The 3,800-nt window shown below is 35.9% G+C and overlaps 1 protein-coding gene across 2 annotated transcripts in view; it reads right to left on the reverse strand.

The window, feature by feature from the left end:
* The window catches only part of LOC110031388, a 30,009-nt gene extending 28,031 nt beyond the window's left edge, over nt 1-1,978 (reverse strand). Inside the window, exons 1-2 of one of the 2 annotated variants that reach the window (XM_020734562.1) lie at nt 1,668-1,978; nt 1,427-1,568 (exon numbers count right to left, since the gene is read on the reverse strand). In XM_020734562.1, coding sequence (XP_020590221.1) covers nt 1,427-1,568; nt 1,668-1,918 — 393 coding nt within the window. In that variant the 5' untranslated portion in view covers nt 1,919-1,978. The remainder of the gene's footprint in view (nt 1-1,426; nt 1,569-1,667) is intronic. The other variant, XM_020734561.1, reaches the window with a different exon arrangement.
* Nucleotides 1,979-3,800: the final 1,822 nt, after the last annotated feature.

A 3,800-nucleotide genomic window follows, 5' to 3' on the forward strand; every position in this document is an offset into this window, starting at 1 on the left:
AGTCCAATTTGTCGTCGGAGGTCATCCGGAGAAGTTCGCATTTTCACCCGTCCTTTGGGCTTAAATGAAATCCGATTTCGTGCAAATTCGTGAGTTTCGTGTATTTTGTGTGTGTACGTGACGAAAAAGTCGTGACGAATGTTTTCCTAAGGCTTGAAGTCTTATTTGGAACATTTTCTTTGAATCTACGCAACATAGCCCATAACCGCTCGTTCATAAGACGATGGTCTTGTGCCAAAGATGCTAGACATCAAAGGAAAATAGGAATTGGCTGGAATTTCTAGAAGGGTGAGTCTCAATTCTAATTTTCTAAGATAGTCCACAGGAATTTCTAGAGCTAGAATCTAGGCTCTAAGGAGGAGAAGACAAGACCTCACAAAAATGAGGTCAACAATATGTCCATGAACACTATTTTGCTATATATATATATATGTCCATGAACACTATTCTGCTATAGTATGTGGTCCAAATTTCATTTAGAATCAACTTACAATACTTGACAAAAAAATTTGCAAACTAAAGAAAAGCGTAGTTGCAATTTAATAGATCTATTTTACAGGCAATTAAATGCTCTTTTAACTCCTTGAAATCATTTCATTCGTGCTTTCAAGATGGTAGGGTATTTAAACATCAAGTATAGTTTATCATCATACTTCTATCACTTAATTCAAGCCGAACACAAGTAATCACAGAAACATCCAATTAAATCCATTTCATTCACCATTAATAAACATCCTCTCGTTCAATATGCTATAATGATTTTTTTTTTCTTCCAAAAATTTGTTTCTCAGTACTTATTCTGCCTCAACTTGAGTAGCATATTCATTTACTACATTTATAAATTTTAAAACTAATAAAAATCACATTACCACTATTCTTTTTCACCTCAACAATTTTATTTTTCAACTCTTTATTCCTACTCTCCATAATTCATTTCGTTACATGTTTAATGTTATTTTCCTTTCCATTCAATTTCTTGCAAATCAAAAATAACAGAAAAACTTCTAAGCATTGTGGTACCAAAATATTCTCCTTTCCATAAATTTACCAAAATTCACATCTCCAATAAAAACTTAGTTTTAGCATAGCAGAGCACACTTTACACCAAAAATACAACTGGATTAAATTCTGGTGCATAAATGGTGGTTGGCTTCCCAGACACACAAGAATAACTCTAACTAGTTAACACTATAAGATGCTGTATCACATCACAGAAAGAGAATCCTTAAACAAATATACTGACCCACAGAATAAACCTAACCTTCCCATTTTAAGAAAGCCTAATTTCTTAAATATCACTTTACCATTGAACCATACATGCAACTAAACTGTCAGAATCATCAAGATTTAATTCGTATTAATCTAGAAAAAACACATAATCATTGATCAACTAGAGAGAGTCATACAGGAAAAGCAACTAACGTACAATCACGACCAAATCAAACATCGAGCAAAGTTCATAGGCAATGCCTGTAAGGAAATAAGCACGGCCGTAATCTATACTGAGAATTTGAAGCACATCGTCCACGCTGCCGGCCAAAGGCGCATCCTCAAACCCAGAATCATCCCTATTCCCCATTAATTTGAAGAACAAAAAAGGTGCATGATTAGTAACATGAATTAGGAGAGATTGAGAGGGACGGACAAACGCGAAACGCAGTGATTGCCTCCTTTTCTTCGGGGAAAAGGTCCTAAGGAGCTCGGTTAATCCACTGATGGCTGACTTCAACAGAGGAGGTGATTTATGGTGATCCGATGAGCTCGTAGAGCAACGAAAAGAGCGGAGCCTGCGTGGCGAAACCAGTGTTGGGAGGTAAGGAGAGAATGAGCAGAAGGGAAACCCTGGCGGGAGTGCGGCAGAAAAATCTGAGAAGGAACAAGGAAGAGCTCGAGTTGGACGAACAGTAAGCATTGCCATTGTAGCACTCTCATGCTCGTAAGAACTGCCACAAAAATGATTTTCATTTCCAACTATCAAAATATTTAAAGGGAATTTTTTCACTCATAGAGCGTCGAACTTCATAAATTATATATAAATAACGCAAAACTTTAGTATTGTAATAAAACAACCTGAAATTTTAATATTACAATAATATATGATTGTTGCTTCATTCTGGTTGGATGATGAGAGGGCAGACATCCGAGGTGGTTGTCGACCGGCTGATACCGGTCAGCCGGAGACGGGTGGGAGTAATGGGGAATCCTATCGTTTATGTTGGCTCGGTTGACAGTGAGTAATCTTCAGGGGAGTTCTAGTGAGAATCTTCCTACTTGTTTGTATGTCCCAAGAAATGAAAAGCATAATAAGATCGATGGGAGATGAGGAGGACTTTCGAGTGTAAGTTCCCCTTATAATTTTTGCTAGTTTCTCTGAAGACCTAAACCCTAAACCATAAAGAGTTTTTTGCTCATTGTTGTTCGTCTTCTTGTCCTCAGCACGGTCTAGACTCACCCCACTTTAAAGAAAGTTGAATTCAAATTTGTTTCGTTGATTGCGCCAAGGAATAGAATGATGGATCGAGGGAAAGAAGATTAAGAGAGTGGAAGAGAGAGGGAGAGAGAGAGAACTTCACCGTCACGAGAGAATGGGGTGTTCCCGGGTCGATGACTCATTTATTCCTAAAGAAAAAAAGTAAAGCCAAAAATCCCTCTTGCACCATATAATTTTCCTATTTATGAAAGATAAGAGGGGTTAAAAATATAAAAAATTGCATATTTAACTTTACTTTAAAGAGAAGAGCAAATGTCATTGCAGATTACCTTGTCCTTATCGTTGTATCATCTTAAAATATGTGCATATTATTGTTAAGTATATAATTATAAATATTATTTTTTAAAAAGAAGTGAAAAACTATATTTATTTAGAGTTTTTACATAATAATTGCTTAAAATATTTAATATTTTATTTTAATTATATAAACTTTAAATATAATATTAATTTATCTATACAACAACAACAATAACAACAACAAAGCCTTAATCCCACTACGTGGGGTCCCCATTGCGTCCTATTTAGTGTCATAGTTTCATTTAGTTCCAGTAAATTAAGATCATTTTTTATACAATTAGCCCAAGTCTTCCTAGGTCTACCCTGCCTTTCTTAACACAAGTTGAATCTAAAACGTCTACTCTCCTAATCGGATCATCAGATGGTCGACGTTTAATCTGACCAAACCATCTAAGACGACTTTCTCTAATTTTGTCTGACACAGGAGCTACACAAACCCTATCACGAATATATTCATTTCGCATTTTGTCTCTAAGTGTAAAGCCACTCATCCACCTAATCATTCTCAATTCGACAAGACTTAACTTATTATTATGCTTCTCTTTTAAAGGTGAACATTCAGCGCCATAAAGCATTGCATGTCTCACCACCATCTTATAAAATTTTCCTTTCAGTCTAAGCAGTACTTTTCTATCACACAAAAGGCCCGAAGCATTCCTCCACTTCAACCAACCAACTTGAATTCTACTATTAACATCCCCATCTATATCACCATCGCTTTGAACAATAGACCCAAGATATCTAAATCGTTCACACCTTTTAATAATTTGATCACCCAAAGTCACACTTCTGTCACTAGAGCTATTACTACTAAAATTACATTCCATGTATTCAGTTTTAATTCTACTTAAATGAAGGCCTTTAGACTCCAATGTAGACCTCCATAATTCAAGTTTTTCCTGGGCTTTTTCTCTCGATTTATCCACGAGAAGAACATCATCAGCAAAAAGCATACACCAAGGTACATCCTCTTGTAGATGTCCAGTAAGACCATCCATAACTAAAGCAAAAA

This window comes from Phalaenopsis equestris, unplaced genomic scaffold, assembly GCF_001263595.1.
Source record: "Phalaenopsis equestris unplaced genomic scaffold, ASM126359v1 Scaffold000803, whole genome shotgun sequence".
NCBI lineage: Eukaryota > Viridiplantae > Streptophyta > Magnoliopsida > Asparagales > Orchidaceae > Phalaenopsis > Phalaenopsis equestris.